This window comes from Oryzias latipes, chromosome 3, assembly GCF_053564925.1.
Source record: "Oryzias latipes strain Hd-rR chromosome 3, Olatipes_Hd-rR_3.1".
Taxonomy (NCBI): Eukaryota; Metazoa; Chordata; class Actinopteri; order Beloniformes; family Adrianichthyidae; genus Oryzias; species Oryzias latipes.
In genome coordinates, this window is record NC_136239.1 from 24,810,931 (window position 1) to 24,829,336 (window position 18,406).

Genomic DNA, 18,406 nt, shown 5'->3' on the forward strand with positions numbered 1-18,406 from the left:
TGGGCTTCTGGATTAGAACTGGTGCTGAAATTCCTTTTCTATTACCTTCTGGGAAAAGCCTGGTTCTGTTGTGGTGATGGAAAGGCTGTTGTTCTTTTATTGGAAGAAACTAAATAACCTTCATGTCTGAAGTTCTGTATGTGTCCACATCTTTTTATTTGACTTTTTTAAATCATAATCTTTAAGTTTTCAGATGAAATGTCTTAGTCCATGTGGTTTATAATGTTGTGGTGTTGTTATGGCTACCATCAACTCGACATTGTCCCACATGTCCCCTGAGGTTTGCCTCAGGTGTTTTTCTTTCTCTATCACAGACTCATACAAACTTTGACTGATATAGCCAGGAAATAAGGCATTAATAAATATCAGAATACAGACAGCACAGGCTATTTATTAACCACATGTAAAGTCAGAATTTCAGTCAACTTTTAAAATATTTCCCTTTCTCATTTAGATAAAGATCACTGATTTTAATTTTGAAAAAAACTCTACATGAGTGGATGCATTGTCTTCTGAGGATGATGACCCTTAGCTCTCCGTCACCTCTGCTTGGGCAGCAGCTCAGTAAATGTTTCAGGCACCCCCTGGAAGTCTTTGTGTTTATGTGCAGCCCTCCTTCCTTGTGCAGCCACTCCCTCATTCCGCTGCAGTAGGCAATATTTTCATAGTCCACTTGCATCTTCAACAGGGGGGGCAAGGAAAAACAAATGAATCCATCCTGAGAACATCTGACATCCACCTCCCACGTCTCCTGCTTATTAAATCTTCCTTTGGAACACTTTCATCTTGGCATAGCACAGTGAAGTTGTACAATGTGTGTTGTTTTCACTTTGAAGTCAGGCGGACATGTTTCCTGGTTTTGATTTGCCTTTTTTGAAGTTAAACTTTGAATAGGTGGAAGCAAAATCATATTCATCTAGGTGGGAAAGTTTTAGATATCTTTTTTTTTTAAGATGAAGCAGATAAACACTGATTAAAAAAAAAAGGAGAACTTTAACTATCGCCCATTTCTCCAATGCATTTTGTTTGGTTTTTTTGCACCCAAAAACAATAAAATTAACAGCTTTCCTGCTTGCAAACACGTTTTTATATTCCCTTCTTCCCAACTCTTGTCAACCATTAACCATTCTTATCATTAAGTGGGGAGGATGCCAAAACAATTCCTGGCTCACTTAAGGCGCAATAACACAGTGTGATCCTGAAACTGGGTCAAGCAGCCGCTTGATGCATCCCTGCGACGGGAAAATACCCTCTAAATGAAGTTGAAAAGCTGTTAACATTCCTTGTCATCTCCCATATAGTATAACTGAGTCCGTAAAGTAGTTTTATTTTGCTGTTGTAAAGAATGAAGCAATCCTGGAGGATATTAAAGACTTATTGCCCTCCTTCATAGAGTAAATTGTAATCAGTTTAGGCACAAGGATTTCCTTTTTACTTTTTACTGTATGTTGCAACTTTGTAATCCCTGACATTAGCAGAGTTTTGCTTAATTCCATTTTGATTTAATCTTGTGAAAACCATTTATGGATTCAATGTATAGATTCAAACACTAGTGTTTACTGACTTGCTCAAGTTAATGTTGACATTTTTGAAATATCTTCAGTTGGAACCTGCACAGAACACTTTAAAGTTCCACTTTGATCATCTTTTGATCTGTTTTAAAAGTGTTCCCAGGGAATATTTCATTGTGATTGTTTTCAAGGACATAGTTTCTGGAGAGTGGCAGTTGTTCATTAGGCTGTTGGCATTAAGCAACCCCGCCCCCTTCCCCTCCCTGTTGCTCAGAGCTCAGAGCAGGGAGCTTGTGGCCTGCCCAGAGTATTTTCTATGTCACAAACTACGTTTTTTCGTCTGGTCCTGATTAACAATTTGAATATATGTATCCTCCATCACCAGAAAAATGCCACATGAATATGTTAAAATATGTTGAATATGTTATTTCTTTTCATTGTTGTGGGTTCTTAAAGGCACACCCTTTGCCACATGATCCATAGACTGACTAAGATAGATAAAGCTGAGTTGTATCAGTGTTTTTTGTTTTCCTTTAGATTGTTTGGCCTAAGTCGTGTACAAAACCAAAATAAAGCTTGAAACTTTATGTAAAAGTATATAGCAGAGCTAAAATTTCATTATTCATTAACAGAAAAATGGCACATCAGGATGAATAAGTTGTTTTATACCTATTAAACCACAAAAAACATGTCTTTTTGTCTTACAAATGAGCATGGATGGAATTTTTCAAGAGTTCTAAAATAAATGTTAAAAAAAGCAACCAATTAGAAGGTTATTTAGATTAAAAATTAAAAGGTTTTGTAAAATAAAACATGCTGTATTAAAAAATTTCAATTATTATTACAATATATAAAGTAAACGAATACCATTTGTTAATTCCAGATGTGCGGGCAACAGTTCACTTATGGAAATACTGTATGCAACAGCTTGTGTATTTATTTTTTTATGCATGTTACTCAGAAAAAAATGAGACTCTTGGGTAATAAAGGAATGAGTTTGCATTCGCCAATCCACATAAAAGACCTGGATACTGGCAACGTCTGTCCATGTGGAGCAACAGGTTTGCTCCATCTAATCTGTGTGTCTTCATAGCCGGAAAGCCAAGTGTTGCAGTTACCAGATGTTGCTGACTTGTGGAAACCACATTTAATGTTTACACTACATCAGAAATGCGGGATAGAGGAGGGTAGACCAGTTATAACAAAGTTACTCACACTCAGGTAACTTAATAAGTTGTTTTAAGTGAACATTACACGGATAGAAAAGTTAAGATTTTTTTAAATAAATCTTAACTCTCAGTATCAATTTAAATATTGGTTTACATGCTATAAAATTGTTCAGTTTGTTTCCTGCAAAATCTCTCAAATCTAACAGGTTAAAGGAAAAACATTGCAGTTCAGTTTTAAAGACAAGAGTTTGAATCTGCAAAGTTCATTAACTCACCATATTATCACATTTGTGATTATATTTAGCTTTGAGCAAAAAGGTAAAAGAATCAATTTACCCACTGATTTAATGTCATTGAGGATTTCAAGACAAAGTGATATATATATATATATATCTATATATATATATATATATATATATATATATATATATATATATATATTTTTTTTTTTGTGTGTAGAAATGTTCAGCTCTGTAATTTATTTTATCCACCTCTGTGTGTTTCGGCGTTATCGCTGAATGAATTAGACTTTTCCTTTGGTAAATTGTTTAGCTTTGGTTCTGCCTCTCGCCACACTTCCTCTGTAAAGGCTGAGGAAGTCTAGGGTTAATGTGTGCGTTGACTAATGTTCTGGATGCTCTCTATGGCTCTGAGTAGTTCTCATCTGTGAGAAAGAGGATCACTCCTCGCAGCACATTGTGATCTTTGTGCACAGTAGCTAGACTCCTCTGACTCATAGCGCATGATGAATGACCTCAGTTTAGACCAACACTCTGAAGAAAAACAGGGATGTAGGGGGAAACCAAAGGATGTGGATTAAAGTTAAGTCAAAGCATCTTTAGCTCTTTATAAAAACAACACATGCAGCACTTTTCTGGAACCCAAACCTGCAGTGTTTCAAAGTAAACATGACTCATCATGTTGCTGGGATCAGTAGATATGCATGCTGTGAGGTTTTTTCTTGGTGTGATATGAACCGTTTCTCCTTGCCTTTTATTTTTGTCTGATTAGCTCAACAGTGTGGTTAAAAAATCCACCACATCAGGCTTGGATTTTGTGAACAGCTGTGAACCTGATGTTGGACTTAAGACTCTGTGTTATTTCTTTTTTAGGACTGAACTAACATTGTACATGTTTTGTTTTCAGGGAAGCCGGGGGCACTTCCGGTACCACTGGCAGAGCCATAATGTCAAACTCACCGGCGTGGACGACATGGTTCTACTCACCAAGATCAATGAGGACGCCATTGTGGAAAACCTCAAGAAAAGATACATGGATGACTATATCTTTGTATCCTTTGTCCACATCATCTCTTCACATTCTGTGTGAGAGAGTTATCTCATTCCTGCTTTTTCTGGGAATGGTGGGTTTTGTGAATGAATAAGGGGTCAGTGTTGGAAGGTGAGACATTCCTCCTGAGATTTTGACGTGAGCTGAGGGAAAACTGGTCTCTCTGTGCGTCCCCTCACTCACATGCTGAGGTCTGTCACTATAGTCAGACATGCGAATGTTTTGTCTCACTGTGGTGCAAAAAGGAACCGATTACATAAAGGGGAGCTGCTGCCATCTTTTCTAAATCTTGGGGATTGAGAAAGTTTTCTAACTTGCAGCTGTGGCTGCACAGCTGTTCCGGACTTGCCAAAAAAAAACCTAAAGATTAGCCTCTTTAGTGCTCTTAAAGCATTTTTTTTGGGTAGACTTCATTCCACGCTGGATTATGGCATTTAGTAAATGCTGGCGGTTTCAAGTTTGGCAGCACCGACTTAGGCCTTTCATTTGACTCAGTGAATGGCCGTAACTGCGATATCTCTGCTCCAAGGCTGTGGGTCACTGTGGGCCACCCACAATGGCAGCTTTATTTGACTTGAGTGGAGTTTTTTTTTATAAGGCACACAAACCTCAGCGTTGCATGGAAGGTTTATTCTCTGTCATTTGTAAGCATTTCTTTAGGCTCAGGCCTGATCTCCAAGACTTTGCTGCACAGATGCGCACAAAGTCTCATGCAACGTTCACACCGGGCTAAACATGCCTTCTGGACTGTCACTATCTAAAACCAACACACGTACCTGCAGTTGGAAGAGATTGGATGCAAGGCTCTATTCCAGTAAATGAAAGTCTTGGTTTCATATAATCTGGCCAGGCACAAAATGCGAGTTATAAATTCTCCCCCATGATCAATTTTCAAATGGTTGGCACTTCCGTGAATTAAAAGAAATGCCGTGCATTCATTACTACCAAATCTGAGTCCCTCAATCATTGTGCGTTTTGCCCGAAAAAGGTCTGTGAAACTTGCGAAAGCATTTAAAAAGTCTAAATGTTCATATACGCGTGTTTACATAGACTTTTAATTGGGAGTGGTCGTAAAATGAAAGTGCATTGCTGAGGCCGTTGTAAATGTAGCTTCAGAGACCGAAATGTTTCCCAGCATAGAATTGCATTTTTTTGTAACATTGTTCTATAATCTTTAACTCATAACCGCTTTAGACGTACATCGGTCCTGTGCTCATTTCCATCAATCCCTTTAAGCAGATGCCATATTTTGGAGACAAAGAGATCGAGATGTACCAGGGCGCAGTAAGTACATCTGTAATTCAACACAAGCTGCAAACAAACTCACTTTATTTTTACAAAAAAAACAGCTGGAACATTGAGGTTAATGGACTAGAAGAGAAAAGCTAGTGCTGTACAACCTTCCCAGCAGGTGCTCTTAACAGATACTTGACGCATTTAGTGAGCAGGCTTATCAAGATCTTCACCAAACCACCCAAGTGAGGGTGACTCTTCCTTTGGCCAACCTGCCAAGGGCTTGTTCCCTTCAGCTAAAAACAACAGGCTTTGAAATCTCTTACACACTGCTCAGTTTGACAGCTGACCTAATCAGATCATACACATTTATGCTGTTGTTAAAGTTATTTCAACACTCATCAAAATTTGATTTTGAATTTTGGCAGGAAGTTTTACGACTACAGTTGAGATTTTTTTTTCACCATGACACGTTCATTTTCACTTTTCTAAAGCAAATCTTTACTATTATTAACTTGGTACTAAACAAGTCAGCTTGCATTCCAACAATGTCACCTATCAAAAGCTGTAGAACAACTTGAGTCCTAAATCGGGCAAGAACAGGGAACCCACTGTTTCCAGTGTCCATAGTTACCAGACACAAACTTAAAAAGGGAATGAGAAAACACATTAGTTAACATTACCAGGATCACCATCTCCACCTTTGACTTTGGCCATAAAAAGCAACTAAAAAAAGATTTAATTCCCTTTCAGGCCCAGTATGAGAATCCGCCTCATATCTACGCTCTGGCAGATAACATGTACAGAAACATGATGATTGACAGAGAAAACCAATGTGTCATTATCAGGTAAGATTTGTTTTGTTCTTCGCTTTTCTTACATGTGAAATACTCGCATGTGAAAACATATCAAATCCATGCTTTTACATTCATTAAAACAGCGTTAAAAAAACTGTATTTGTACATTTTCCTGCTTTACAAAGCAATGTGAATTATCCAGGATGTGAGACAAAAGCAGGAGGTGGTATTGTGTGCAAATGGATCTGGAAATGTCAGATCCTGCAGCACTGTACCAGCTGGGATAATGAATGGGAAGGGAACCAGAGAACAAACCAAACTGGTTCCACTGCATCTTTCAGTTCAGCTGACTGAGAATAAAGTGTTTCATTGGTGCTTTTCCATCACATTGTTTTCAGCTCACGCCTGCTTTTAACGTCAGGCAAAATTGGGACTACAGGTCAAAAGGAAGCAAAGTGTGAAAGGTCAGCTAGGATGCGACGTAGAAACAAGGCAGCTGTGAAGCTGTTTTTAAAAAAAAAACTTCCTGGTTTGTGAACACCTGCAGGATTTGTGGCCCAGGATCTCTCCTCCTTGAGTTCATCCCTGCCTTAGGTACTTGCTGAGTTTTAGCCTCAGAGCAAAAATGGTGCTGTCATGATTTATGCTGTGTTCCAGTCACCTGAGCGGCGTGGTTGCTGTAGTGCTTACCTCATGATAAACAGCCCCTGCTTCAGCAGTTTTAGCCATTGTTTGGACAGCCTGTTCAGTTTCCAGCACCACAGGACTGAAGTGGATTTTGTGATCAACTGAATCAGCTAACAAAAGCTTTGAAGTGGTTCTACGATGAACTGGATGTTGGTAACTAAAGACTGCTGCCTGTGCAGTGTGGTGGGGGGCTCAGTCGCAGGTGATGACAGTGAAAATTCAACATGAAGTTGTAGAAGTTGAGCTTCCATTCTTGTGCCAGGCTTCCTTAAGGATACTGAATTAAACTTGATGGATAAACTGGAATTTTTAAAGTTAACATATTTGTTCTTGTTGTCTTGTTGAGTACGGTGATTTTCCTTTCCTTTTTAGGGCTCCCTTTTGTCAGCGTTTTGACATACCACTAACACTTTTCAAACCAGCTTCTCCTTATCTTCTGTCTGCACAAATATGTCCACAGTCTCCAAGTTCGTTGGCCTTTGGCATTTAAGATGTAAGCGAAAGTTTCCATCTTTCACCAAAGCATGCGAACCAGCTCAATGAGCTGGTCAAAAAACATAAACCTGCAAAAAAGGTGTGCATAAATTCAGGAGTGTGGACTTTTTCCTGCTTTCATGATCCTCCATCAGCCTTTTTTCCCTTTTTATTTTTAAAAAGTAAATGTGTGGACAGAAATCTCCTGATTTCAATCTCATGGCTGTTTAAATTACTTTACATTGACTCAGTTCAATACATGGACATTTCTGTTGGACTTGTTTGGTTATTTTACACTTTTATTTGTTCATTTTGTTCATTTTCAACCGTAAATTCCTAGGTTTTTCTTAAAAAAAGAGACAGGCCATTAAACACCCAACATTAGCTGTTGCATTATGTTAGACACAACTAGGCGAGGTTAGTCTCTGAACAAATACCACAGCTGCTAAACCTGTCTTTGGAACACGTTTTACTGTAAATTGCTTGTCTGGATTGCCATCTGTAAAATACCAATTCTTATTTTTAGGTCTTTGGCATTTCAAACTTGCAGATAATGAAAGTTGCACTTCACACAGCTCACAAAAGTTAGAGATGTTCATTTTTTTGATGAAATTTCAAAATTCCTCTTTGTCCTGTCACAATACATTTTGTTTTAAGAAATTGTTTACAAAAAAAAAAACAACAACAAATTTTTTAACTTTGTGTAACTCGTGTCTGTTGGAGCTGCTGAACATTGAGAGCTGAAGTCTGTGCAGAGTGAATAGGCCCTCCACTGCAGCTTTTGCCTAAAATAGACCCTCAAAAAATTGTTTGGAGGAGAAGCAAAGCCTTTTTACAGCTTTAAGGAAGTTTTTTTGATTAAAAAAACAATGTGGAGTGTTCACATTGGATTTCAGTTGGTTGAATTTTCAAATTGAGCAGAATTTCCTCACACACTGCTTTGCGATCTTCTCTTTGCGAGTTCTCGTGGAGGATTTATATAACCATCCAGAGACTGCTGTGTAATAGAGTTGCTCCCATTACTTCCCCAGGCAGCCTCCTAACAGTCTGCAGCTGTGGGTCCCAGCGCCTTCACTAACCTGACTCTGTTTTAAGGCAGGAAAAAAAAAAAACCTGACTTAGCTGGCATTTGCTCTCAAACCACATACAGCAAAATAAATAAGTTCCTGGCATAGTGAAAGACATGGAGGAAAAGGAGAGGGATGAAAAAAAGAGAAGCAGAAAAAAGAACACAGAAACCTTAACGTTGTGACTACAGCTTCACATGCCCAGATGCAAAGAGACTCTTGAAGAATTCTTCTTTTGTTACAAATTACATTTCTGTTTAGGTCTTTTTCCTGATGTTTTCTTATTTTTAGAAAGCCTGTGAAAACATTACAAGTTTCTGCTTTGGCTTCAGAAGGTTTGTCAAAATGTGGGCTCAGTGATTTGCCTTTTTGCCTTGATTGCAGTAAAGAGCTGGGAATAGGCCTAACAGGAAATGACAGCATTTCTATTTATAGGCGATTAGAGAAAATTTGAACTTTTCTTAGTTTGTGCCACCACTAGCAACCATAAATGCAAATATATTTGACTGTTGTTTGACTAGTAGTTTTGATTAGTTTTTTTTACACTGCAAAATCAGGCACCTTAGAAATAAGTCAAAAAAAGTCTTTCAGATTTTCTTGGCAGATTTTCTTTAAATAAGCAGAAAAGAAAGAAAAAACTGCCAATGGGGTTAGAAAAATGGTCTTACCAAGAATTCTTATTTCTAAGAAATAAATGTTTTCCCAAAATAAGATTATTTTGCTATTGAAAAACTTAATTGTTAAGAATATTTTTCTATTATTACAGAAAATAACACCATTTTTCTTGAAACAATCTTTTTACTGTAAGATTCAGTTTTTGCAGTGCATTTCAAATCAAACACAACAGCTACAAGCATCTGATGAAGTTCATTTTGCTCCATCTCTGATCTTATTGTACTCTGGGAAAAAGAGCAGAGATTACATTTCATAATGTGGTTGAATAGGAAGGAAGTGGGGAAAATCCAGAATAAATCCTAAAGCTGAGGGATCTCTTCATTCACTCTACCTTTGGCAGGTCAACAGGTGCTGGATGGAGATAGAACATAAAGTTCTGAAAAAGGAAATGAGAAACTCTTTCTGTTTCTGCTGGGACCAATTTTTCAACTTTTTTGTCAGCTTTTGAGTCTAAGAATGAATCCAGTTACCATTCAGCTTTTGATTTCGTCTTTCATAGTCAGGCGTAACTTTGAATATAAAAACGTGTTTCAAACTTATTTCTTGGGTGCTGAAAATAACAAGCAAACAAGTAAACAAATTATTTGATTTCATTTCACCTTTATTTATCCAGGTAAGACTGATTAAAAAAATGTTATTTTTCAACTGTGGCCCTGCAAAAGACAAGAACTTTTCATAAAGAAAAATGAAAGGAGTTACAGGAGAAACAGTTATGGAAACGATCAGGATAAAACAGCAATAACACAAACAATCATTAAAATCACTCACTGGCTATCAAAATATTAAAACACATACAGCTCATCGTTGATTGTTTATTCAAATCTTAGAGGCTAAGTGCAATGCAAAGATTGCAGTCTGTGATGGTTTCAATGGTTTCAGGGTAGAGAACATGTCAGGATGGGTATTGTGGAATATAAGACCACACTAATAGGTACTTTTTGTTTATTAAAGTCAATAAGTAACATTTGACAAGGCAGTGTTTTATTCAGTTGGAGAGCAACAAAAAGTTTAATTGTGTTTGATTAATTTGTGAAAAAAATAACTGATGTGTGACAGAATGTCAGATGATGTTCATATTTGGAGAAGCTCATAAACTTGGTTTACATGTGTTTTTCAGTGGAGAGAGTGGCGCTGGGAAGACTGTGGCTGCCAAATATATCATGGGCTACATCTCCAGGGTGTCTGGAGGCGGACCCAAGGTCCAGGTGAGAAGAGCTTGTTGCCTCGATCAGAAACGTTCAAACACATAAATGCTGAGCCAATATCTTCAAAATGCAAAAGATATAGGTCAAACTGTGAGACAGGTGTAAAAGAAACACCAAAAAAAGCTGAGCTGTTGAGGAAAAAAGTTCTTCTTAGTATTTGCATTCTTTTAAACTACAACCGTGGAAAACTTTGGAAAATCCTTGGAAAAGTGTCATTTTATCAGAAAATATGAACTAATATTGAATTTGATTGCAGCCATATGTTAAAATAATAGAATAAGGGTGGCAAAAAGGCTAAAATAAAAACAGAAAATAGATTAATCTGGAGGGAGAGCTTATGTCTCACCGGAAATGATGAAAATAGCTCTGGAAAATCAATGGTTTTTAAAGTGGATCAAAAAGAGGCAGGATTTTTAAAGCAGTAAACTTTGGAGACACCTTTCTGCAAAAGGACAAAGACTGAAACTGATTTATGGATGTATTTGATCCTCAGGACATCTAGCTGCTTTGTGTTGTTCCTTATCGTGCCAGCTTCACGTCAGGTGTCTACATTTTATTAACAGAAATGAACAAATCTGTTCGTTTTTTCAGGAAACCTGTCTCTCTGCTGTTCCTGGGTTTCATCATTCTGGCTTCAGAACATTTTGGTTGCATTAATCATAAAATCAAACTAATCCACTTTATTTTCAGCTTTAACTTGAAGACAATTTAATGTTTTTACTTTAGTTCAAAAACAGGCCCAAATAAGGATGCTGTCTCAGACAATATACAGCTTTCAGACTACCGTAGTCTTTCAAAACACCCTATACAACAAAAAGGCACAGTATTTGCTCTCTGTTTTTTCACATCAGCTTCACCCCATAATAGGTTTTGGCTTTTATGTTTTAGACTTGTGGAAGTGTTTCTCCATGTGAGGGAAGCTTTGAGTTTCCTAGAAGGTAACACAGAGCTCCATGGTGAGCCTGCACTCTCTTTCTGGAGTGGCCTTTGTCGGTTGATCACCCGCTGTAATGGTGGTTTTAAATTTCCTTCATTGTTACTCAAAATGGGTGCGGTCCAACCTCCTCATACATGAAATCTCCTCTGAAAGGGTGTCAAACACACCTGGAAAACATGTGTCATGAAACCTGAATGTAGATGAATCCCAGTAAACAAACAAAATGTGTACCTGCTACACTTATGTCACCTTTATATTGTAAAGTTTTACATCTTTTTGCTTGCAAATTAGCAATAATGTTACTCAACCGACTCCTCTGAAGTATGTTCTATGTTCTTGTGTTGATTACGTGTTGCCTCTGTTAAGTTCTGATAACTTTTGGGCACCGACATATTTTTTCCACCGACTTTTAAATGGATGCTAAACAACCTGTTGCTACTTAATTCCTGGTCAATCCTCCTCCCCCATCCTTGATTGTCATCTTACCCTCCTCATCCTCCGAATTCTGTTATCAGCCCATCAACATCCTCTTATTCATGTAGCCTCCCCTTCAGCCATCTGGCATCCCCCTAAATAGCAGATGTCATGTCCTTAAGCTTCATAAGAGCTAAAGTTTGCATTTAAACCCATTTTCCTCAGACTTTGTCAGGAATCATTTTAAGGGCTCTACGTATTTAAATCAAACATCATAATTGATTCAGTTCTCTTAAGTTACAGTCATGATGTTGTTCCATATTTTGAAAGCTAGATGTATATTTTTTACCTTTTTATTTACTTTTAACCATGGTTTTAAAATGGTTTTTATATCCTCAGTATAAAAACTTAAAGGTTTCTTGCCTCTGGGTGTTACACTGGACTAGGTTGAGGCAACACAAAACCGTTCCACTCGCCGTCTGGGAATAATAGCGGAAGAGGGAATCTCTGTGTCTGCTGTAGAGATTTAAAAGGCATAAGTGTCTGACCTGCACATGGCGCAGAGGAAAGATAATGCTCTCCAGATTTCACGTGTCTGCTGTCTGCAGATCAGCGTTTCGTGCACACGCTCATGCTCGGATGTTTGTGGAAAGCTCCTAAAGTGTGCAAAGGTGTCTCATCTTGATATACTGCCCGTGTTTGATGTGCTCTGTTTCTTCCTCTTGCAGCACGTCAAAGACATCATTCTGCAGTCCAACCCACTGCTAGAAGCTTTTGGAAATGCCAAGACTCTGAGGAACAACAACTCCAGCAGATTTGTAAAGTTTTTACCTCAAATTGTTTGATTACATGTTTGCTAAAACTCATGAAACATTGAGACGAATTCCATTCCAACAATTAAAAGATTTATAAGAAGTTTTAATATCCTAAATCCAACCTTTTTTGTCAGCTTTAAAACTTTTTTGAACTTCTGGAATAAAACTCTCAACTCCTCAGCAGTATTTCCATCTATAAGTTTACAATTTTTCATCTTTGTGGTTATATAGTCATACACTTTAGCAGTAGAGTTGAACGTTCAGAAATCCTATTTTTCTGTAATAGAAACTGAGGTTTGCTGATTAACAGTATTTTCTTTACCGATTAGATTAAAAAAGATATGATTTAAATTTCAGTTTAAAAAATGTAATTTCTGCTTTAATGGAAATCATCTTTAAAACACTGTTGATTTCTTAAAAGTTAGTTTGGGATTAAATGGGATTAAAACATGTTCACATTGTGAGATTAAATCAGTTTATATACACGTAAACAGAGATCTAAAGAAATTTGGGCGTCAGACTAAAAAGCGGCTTTTCTTTCACTAAAGTGTAAAATTCTTTGATCCAACAGGGGAAATATTTTGAAATCCAGTTCAGTTCCGGTGGAGAACCAGATGGCGGGAAGATCTCCAACTTCCTGCTGGAGAAGTCGCGTGTCGTCATGAGGAATCCTGGAGAAAGAAGTTTTCACATATTCTATCAGGTGAAGTGGGCTTCAGCAGCTGTAATGATGCTTTTAGTGTTTTTTGCTTCAGACTTTGAGGATAAACGGGCTCTTTTGAGTTTGACTGTCTCATAACTATGAGCATATAATTTGTATAGATTCAAATGCCATTGTCTTTAAAAGTTGGGATACATTTTTAATACACAGAAAACAACATATGTCGTGTTAAAGCCTAAAGTTTAGAAAGAGGTTAAGGAATTTCTTATTGTTGTTGTTCATTTTTTATGATAAGAGACTTGAAGTATGGAAAAACTACCTGGTAAATAGATGCTGTTACAACACGTGATTGATCAACCTCTGTGCACAGTAATGGGAAAACAAATATTTTGTTTGAGTTTCCCAAAATGTAGTACATTTTCACAAAGGAGTTAGTTAGCTTTTTGATTCAGTCTTTAAATGGCTCTGTTTTACCTCCAGCATTTTCCCCATATTTCTGTTTCTAAATCACAACTTCAGGCAATAGCTGTCTAAAACTCCACATCTTAGTGGTTAATATTTCTGCATTGTTCATAGACACATTAGGGTTTAAGAATGAGTCACGTTGGATGACTTTTAAAGTTCTAAGCAGTCTATATTTGTAAATCAATTAAAACTGAATTAACCTGGTATTTAAAATTAATGTCTGTGACCGAGCTAATTAAGTAAAATGCAACTGAAATCAAGGATTATTCGGCTTACTAGTACAAAAACACATTTAATCATTAACTCTCAGTTCATTGTCTATTCAATTAATTGGAAACATAAAAAAACAATAGAAACAAATGCATAATTTGTGTAAGAAAGCCAAAAGTGTTTGTCAGAAGGATTTTATTCTGAAATCCGACTCCACAGTTGATAGAAGGAGCCGGTGCGGAGCAGAAGAACAGCCTGGGAATCACCAGCCTGGACTACTACAGTTACCTCAATCAGTCTGGTTCCTACAAAGTGGACGATATCAACGACAGGAGCGACTTTCAGGAAACAATGGTACCGTTAATTTCCCACTTTAGAACTTCCTGGTTGGTTGTGCTCACAGATCTTTGCCTCTTTCTTTCCATCCTCATTTTTGTTTCACTCATAACAATGAAAGTTAAGACGGTGCTTTGTAATCTTGATTTTTTTTTTAATGGTATGATGTTGCTCTTTTGTTCTCAGCATGCCATGGGTGTGATCGGCATTGCACCAGCAGATCAGTCCATGGTGCTTCAGATTGTAGCCGGAGTCCTTCACCTGGGAAATATCACATTTAAAGAGGCAGGGAACTATGCAGCTGTGGAGAGTGAAGAGTGTAAGTAGGCTCTGAGGATCAAATAAGTCAAACTCAGACCCATGAATCCTCTGGCTAATGAATGCATGTCCAATATACATTCGACATTTGCTGAGAAATCCAGTCTGAAATAAAGTAAAGATGGCCATTGTTTCTATCTAATGAGCTCCATCGCTTCAGGACAAAGAAGCCTTCAGTGGCCTCAGCTGGACTTCTGGAGCTGGTTGTGGAGGACATTTGTCTCCAACCACTTTCAACTGCCTAAAGTTTTACTGTGTTAATGCAGGGCTGCAGCCAGCTGTGTGCAGTAATCCAGACCATGTTTGATTACCAGAACATAAAAAAAAACATTATTGCAGGCCGGCACTGCTGACATCAGAGGCTAAAAACTACTTGGACCTGGTTCTGTCGCCTTTCCTCTTGCGTTTCTTGGTTCCTTTTAGTTTTCCCTTTTGCTTTATTACCTTTTTGCTCTCTCTTTCTAGAAATGTTTGTCTATGGTGTGGAAGAGAGACAGGGTTTCAGGAACCTGCTTAAAATTTACAAACACCGACTAGTTCAGTTTATGCTCATATGTGTCTATTTATGTCTATTATGTTACATGTATTATTATACATTTTTTCTTAACTTGACTAAATACTAATTTTTTAACAAACATTTGGTCACACGTGAGATTTTGCTTTAATATTTTACATCATAAGTTTTTATTATGCTTTATGTTTTTTTTACCTTCAAACTTTTTATTATGTTTTATTCACTTATTTATTTAATTCGTTTTTTACAGTTTTTATTGTGTTTAACTTGAATGTTTTCAATTTTTTAATTGTGTTAAAGCTCTTTAATAATAGCTTTTTTTTTTTTACTTTACTAGACTGAATGAAAGATCTGTCATCAGGGCTTAGAAAAAGTCTTTATCTAAGAGCAGTGGATCAAGTTTATATATTATTATTTAAAAGCATTACCTTATCCAATGATTGCTCATTTGGTATTCCATGTTAATTTTTTTTATTATTATAATTAGTTTTAGTTCTAGTTTCAGTAAAAAGCATGTTGAACATATCCATGTTTGAATTTACAGTCACTAGGGGGGAAAAAGTCCCATAATTCAGTGCAGGATTGCATAAGTTTGCAAGAACTATTTATGGCTTTCTTTGTCAAAACGCCTCAAAACTGAGCTTGCTGAGCTAGCTTTAGATAAATAAATGTCAGTATATTTGTAGCAGAAAAGATTCAAGAACTGAATCATTTTGCTAAAATGACCATGCTTGTTCCAAAATTAGCCTCTTTTTTTCTAATTCTGTATCAGTCATCTGTTGCATTATTTTGGGAAATGCTCAAAGCTGCTGACTCCCTTTAAAAAAAAAATGCTTCAGAATTTTTTTTATTTATTAAAAAAATAGAGTGAGTTTAATGGAAATGCATTAGGGTCACATTTAAAACTGCAGTTCATTTTCCTGTTGGCATTTCCAACTATGATCATAGTAATTTGCAATTCAAAAAATGTCAGTTACATTTTTTGTTTCACTGATTCTAGTTATAATTACTTACATTTCGGACTTTTCCCATATTGCCATTTGCAATCCCCGCGACAGGCTGGCAGCCTACCCTGTCTGGGCATAACCTGCTGAGTTTGGCTCTGGCAACCCCGTGACCCTGAAGGGATCCATTGAGCAAAATGGATGGATGGAGGGATGCCAGTTGCAAAATACATGTTTAAATGATAACAGTTGCTATTTAAACAATGAGTTTAAAATACTTTCATTTTAGATACAATTTTACTTTTGAAATTTTGGAAAGTTTTGGAGAAGGAAAGTGTTTTTGTAGTAGAAAGATTTTTTTTCTCATTTTCAGATAACGATAAAACTGCTTGCCTAATTTCTTTTCTCATCATTATTGCTTTGTTTCTGATTGAAATTTCCCTCTATTTGAGGTTTGTTTCCAACAGTCACATAAAAAAACGTAGGGACTCTCGCAGCAGCTTATGGCGTATGGTCAGTCACACCCTAATGTCCCAGAAGGGGAGCTACTACAGAGTTCTGATGCATTCCCAGACGCAGTGAGTCTGCAGGCCTGAGAGCCATTTCCTTTTAGGAGAAGTGAGTCACTCTAATAAGGCAGGGAGGGGTTCTCCTGGGACAAAATCAACATCAGCTCATGGCAAATACTGTGTGGTGTATACAACTTTTTTTTTTTTGTAAAAGTGAGCCTTGTACGAATTTTCTTTTTCCTAATTTAGCATTGAGCTGTAGTTCACCTCACCTCCAGGCTAAACTGCCAAATAGTTCTGTCTGAAACGAATGCTTTGAAATCTTTAGCTAAAGATTTTTATATTTCAGTTTCAAAAAAACAGACAAACTACAGGTTTTCCAGCACAATAGCAGCAGGAGGCAGGTGTGCCCGGTCATTTGCATTCTGGTTTTCATAGAAACGCCTTTTTGTTTACCCACACTGGCACCTGTTTCCAACATGCTTCATTAAAGATTATTCATTGTTACTTCATCATCCCACATATAATTTAGGAACACAACCTGCTAGGGTTTTATGTTTGGTCCTAATGTGTTCACTAATAAAGGAAAATAAAGAACTTGCTAGAATGATGGCAATGTATCAGAATCTCCAGAAAGGGTCTCCTATTTGCCTGAGTTCATTCTCTTTTATGCACTTTTTGACTTTCTTTATACATAAATAGCATGTAGTGTTTTTTGTAAAAGTTCAGTCTGTCAAACTAAATACATTGCTGAAAATGACTACTAATAAATGCTGCTGTCTTTCATTAGTTTTAGCCTTTCCTGCATTTCTACTTGGAATCGACCAAAATCGTCTGAAGGAGAAGATCACAAGCAGGAAGATGGACAGTAAATGGGGAAACACAAAGGAGTCCATCGATGTGACCCTGAACGTGGAGCAAGCGTGTTACACCCGAGATGCGCTATCCAAAGCCCTGCATGCACGTGTGTTTGACTACCTAGTCGAGGTATTTTTTTCCTCTCTTGAATTGATCACTGTCAACAGAACTTGTGTTTAACGGAGTGCAACCATTCGATTTCAGTCCATCAATAAAGCCATGGTGAAAGATCATCAGGAGTTGAATGTCGGAGTGCTGGACATCTATGGGTTTGAAATTTTTCAAGTAAGTGTGACTCGGCTGCTTCTGCAGCAGCTCATGATTAAGATTAACAAGTATTAACTTTGAGCATTTTAACTGATTCTACTTAAAGGATCAAACTCATTCATAAAGTATGTGGATTTGGACCCATCTCCTGATTGAGATATCAGCTTTTCTAATCTGATTACTTGTGTTTCCTGGTCCGGCTGTTGAGAAGTCTGGGACTTTGAGGAAGAGGGAGTGTCAGATGGTGTAATAAAGCTTTTGTGTAACTATATTGTGATTAACCGACCTTATGTTTCTGTCTGGCTGGTGTTCACAGCTCAGGAAGACTGACTTTTACTGTTGATCTGTAGTCTTCCTGAGCCTGTATTTGTATTTCCCAGAAGCTAGATTTGGTTCAGAGTTTGTGAAACTTGCTTTTTTCTGTTGACATCTTTAGAAAAATGGATTCGAACAGTTCTGCATCAATTTTGTGAATGAGAAGCTTCAGCAGATCTTTATTGAGCTGACTCTAAAGGCAGAGCAGGTGAGGCTTCTCTACTTTCTTCTTCTTCTTTAGCATTGATGTAGATTTTCTGAGCTTTTCTTTTTAAATGTTTTCTTTTTCATTGCAGGAGGAGTACGTGCAGGAAGGCATCAAGTGGACCCCTATTGACTATTTTAACAACAAGATCGTGTGCGATCTCATTGAGAGCAAAGTAATTTTTTATAATTTATTTAAGAATACTCATTCAAAACAACCTCTGTTAATTTTACTGGTGATGTCATCAGGATATACTTTTAGTCCATGTGAATTATTAAACAAATTATCTTGAAATGAACTCCAGTTTTCATAAAAGATTTTGTTTGTTAAAATAGTCTTAATTTGATCCATTTAGGGATCAAGAGTTGCAATAAAAAGGGAAATTGCTGAAAAAAATTACTCCAATTGACTAAAATGAAGTCAAATAATAAGAATAATAATGAATCTGATGAAATTCTGAAGTATATGTCTGCAACACAAACATGCAAAAAAGATGACAAGAAAAGACAAATATAAGCCAACTTGAAGTC

The 18,406-nt window shown here is 37.1% G+C and overlaps 1 protein-coding gene across 3 annotated transcripts in view; it reads left to right on the forward strand.

The window, feature by feature from the left end:
* myo1ea (myosin IEa) overlaps positions 1-18,406 on the forward strand; it is a 44,929-nt gene that overhangs the window by 13,626 nt on the left and 12,897 nt on the right. For all 3 annotated transcript variants that reach the window (XM_078944482.1, XM_011491251.4, XM_011491256.4), the window contains 12 exons: positions 3,827-3,970; positions 5,165-5,254; positions 5,957-6,051; positions 10,021-10,108; positions 12,188-12,277; positions 12,846-12,977; positions 13,830-13,964; positions 14,133-14,265; positions 17,022-17,218; positions 17,294-17,374; positions 17,793-17,879; positions 17,968-18,051. In XM_078944482.1, the coding sequence (XP_078800608.1) occupies positions 3,827-3,970; positions 5,165-5,254; positions 5,957-6,051; positions 10,021-10,108; positions 12,188-12,277; positions 12,846-12,977; positions 13,830-13,964; positions 14,133-14,265; positions 17,022-17,218; positions 17,294-17,374; positions 17,793-17,879; positions 17,968-18,051 (1,356 nt within the window). The remainder of the gene's footprint in view (positions 1-3,826; positions 3,971-5,164; positions 5,255-5,956; positions 6,052-10,020; positions 10,109-12,187; positions 12,278-12,845; positions 12,978-13,829; positions 13,965-14,132; positions 14,266-17,021; positions 17,219-17,293; positions 17,375-17,792; positions 17,880-17,967; positions 18,052-18,406) is intronic.